Source organism: Stylophora pistillata, chromosome 11 (assembly GCF_964205215.1).
Source record: "Stylophora pistillata chromosome 11, jaStyPist1.2, whole genome shotgun sequence".
In the NCBI taxonomy this organism is placed as follows: domain Eukaryota; kingdom Metazoa; phylum Cnidaria; class Anthozoa; order Scleractinia; family Pocilloporidae; genus Stylophora; species Stylophora pistillata.
Genome location: NC_142529.1, coordinates 10,895,140 through 10,898,154, shown reverse-complemented (window position 1 = coordinate 10,898,154; position 3,015 = coordinate 10,895,140). Strand labels below are relative to the sequence as shown.

Sequence of the window (3,015 nt, the reverse complement as noted above, 5' to 3'; positions counted from 1 at the left end):
AGAAATCAAGGTGACGACACCACCCTGTTTCCCGAAGGCAGGGGACCAAAAACTACGGCCCAGCCATCTACGGGATAGAGATTTGATAGTAGATTCAGAATGAATTAACGTTTCTTGTACAAAACAGACATCACAGTCGGACTTCTCGATCAAATCAAACAAGAAACTGTAGGTAAGGGGGTTCGCTAGCCCCCTTGCATTGATAGTTAAAGTTTTGAAGGATTCCTGGAAAAAAGACACATTCCACTTGAAGATTCTTGGAAAAAAGACTCGCTTAAGAATTATAAGCTTACTTGGGTTTCCTTGACCTGTTTCTCCCCTTTTTCCTCTCTGAGGTAGGGGTCGAGAGTTCAGATGATGATGATTTTCTTTTCAGTTCGTGTGTAGTTTCCATCTCTTCTTCTGGGTTGTTAGGAGTGACCAATATGGGAGTGTGTGATGCGGTAGGTGCAGGGATAGAAGAACGGGCTTTTCCGGTGACAAGTGTTGGCACAGTAGATTTTCGGGAGCACGCAAGAGAAAATTCGTCGGGCAATTTGGCAGGTGTTCGGCGGGAAGATGGTTTAATGGCAGATTTGATTGTGGCGATGAGTCCTTGAGAAGTGATGAGAGGAGAGACCGTAGGGGTAGATTCAGAAGATTGGCCAGGTTATTCAGACGTAGGATCAAGTTGTTCAGACGGAAGATCGGGCTGGTTAAGTTCATTGGGCTGTTCAGGAGGCGGTTGAATGGTTGGATCAGAAGCAGGAAGTGCAGAAGAAGGATCAGTGAGTTGTTCAGCAGGCAAAGTAAACTGTACGGGCGGTGGCAGAACGGAGGCCAGCGGGAGATTTTCGTCAATAGACGAGGAATCCGAGTCAGGGGGGTGGACGGTTTCTCGGATTGATTAGGCGGAGGAAGGGCAGGGGCGAGCGGCAAATTTTCCATCGAAGCGCCATGTACTGTTGGGAAGACCCAAGAGTATTCGCAATTAACGCCTATATGACCCTCTTGTTTGCAAATACAGCCGGCAGTGTTGGACGTTGACACTCACGGGCTTCGTAGCCAGTGTTTTCACAATTAAAACATATTTTGTTTGGCCAGGCGTTGTTGAAGTGACCGGGGCGATTGCATTTTCTACATGTAGGAGTTTGCCAGAATACTTAATAAAAATTTGGTACTTGCCGAAGCGAAGAAAACTAGGAATTGGTTTGGAGATTCGTACGCGGTAATGTCGGAGACCATTGTAGATATTTGGGGCGTACGGTATGTTTTCCGCGGCGGTGGTTTAAGACATCACAGTAGGGTGGTAGACGTTAAAATGGTTGCAAGGTCAGAGAGTTCAAAAGGGACGTCGTAAATCGTTAGGAAGGTCAGAGATTTATCAATATCTTGCAGAGCGTAGTTTTTCGGAGTTAACTTGCGTTGCAGGCACTGAATATCGGTAGGAGAAACTTTACAATTTGCGAAGGCGTCAAATACGGAGCGAGCATTTGTTTGTCTATCAGGCGTAAAAAAGGCTGTCTTCGGACGTTGTGGGATAGAATTCTCCTTAAATATATGTTCTTGTCACTGGATTTGGTTTTCATTTCTATATTCTTGTCCAGATGTTCTTGCTGCACGCGGTGCATACGATTCACCGTTCACCATGTAAAATTCCTTCAGTATTCATCGTGTACGCTGACATCATCCAAAATCTTCTTAATAAACAAATATAAAGGCCCTAAAGAGCGTACTGACCTCAAAATCCTTGCTCGTACGAGTGTTTAGCTTTCAAAATGGCTAAGCCTAACGAAACACGTGTATCCTCCTTTCCTACATGTTCTTTTTTTTTTATAATCTATTGACACGGCACTGAAATGGAATGCTTATACCAGCCGAAACCTGCGAAAAGAACGGAGCTTTCTTTTCCTATGGCATTCCATCAAGGCTCGAGAAGTGGAGAAATAATTAAGAGTTGTGGTATTATTTTGTATGCCCGTTTGCAGCTAAAGTTCTTCACTCTTCAATTTTCGCTTCAATAGAGATTCTATTCGCCTGAGAATACCCAGGAGTGTAAGATCTTTTCTAAATTAAAATGTTGATTAGGACATGAAAACATTAACATTACCAGAATGAGTTTAAATGTTACACATTCATTTCACACATTTACGTCGGGTATAAATTAGATCTCCCATAATTTTCCAATGCAGTTGTCGAGTGTTTGTATATTTGATTTTACTCTGGACGTTAAAGTTCTACTGTAGAATTCAAAACGTCGGTTCTAACTTGACTGCACCTTGCCAGAAAAGTTAGATTGAAAATGCAGTACATTTTGTTTTTGTACGCGGAAAGCGACAAGGACGAGGCTGAAGCACTGAAGGATTATTTACAGGGCAAGCTGCGAAGCTTTGCCGAGTTGAGGAACGTCGGCGACGCCATAGCAGGGGAACAAGAATTTACTTGGGAACTTCGCCGCAGTCACTGTGTCGTATTGATTGTATCCCGCCTGTCCTCCTCCTTGATTCAAAACAAACGGCAAGAAGTCGAAGACGAGTTCGTTACTTTTGATGGTAAAGTTGTACATGACGAGTTCAAAGAAAACAAAGAACTCTTGGAAAGACTGATTATTGTCTCCTTCACTGAAAGGAACAGGAATGATTGGATCCCGGATGGTTTTGATGAAAGGAAAATCTTTTGCCTAAAAGGTGAGAAAATCCAGCGAGGAAACCCCACTCTAAACCAGCTTGAATTTTTTATGAAGAGCATTTTGGATGGAAAAACTAGCGTGGAACAGATGATGATGCCTTGGAAATAAACATTTCTTCCTTTGTTAACAGCAGGAGTCTGAAACTATCAATAAAAGTTAGGTTAATTCCTTCCGGCCTGCTTAATCAAAAACTTAACTTTGAACTTAAGCATATCAAGCTTCGATGGAATTTTGATCGATAATATTTAAGTATTTATTATTACGAAAAGGTTGAGGATATCAGGGCTAGGTTGTTCAAAGCTGGTTTAAGATAACCCACGGTTGGTGGAGTTTTACTTCATATTTGA

General features: G+C 42.5%; 1 protein-coding gene across 1 annotated transcript; it reads left to right on the top strand.

Annotated features, from left to right (window-relative positions):
• Window positions 1-2,247: 2,247 nt before the first annotated feature.
• LOC148720014 (uncharacterized) lies at window positions 2,248-2,780 on the top strand. The gene has a single exon (XM_088737781.1). It carries the CDS (start codon window positions 2,282-2,284, stop codon window positions 2,774-2,776), a length of 495 nt encoding a protein of 164 aa, XP_088593907.1. The 5' UTR covers window positions 2,248-2,281; the 3' UTR covers window positions 2,777-2,780.
• Window positions 2,781-3,015: the final 235 nt, after the last annotated feature.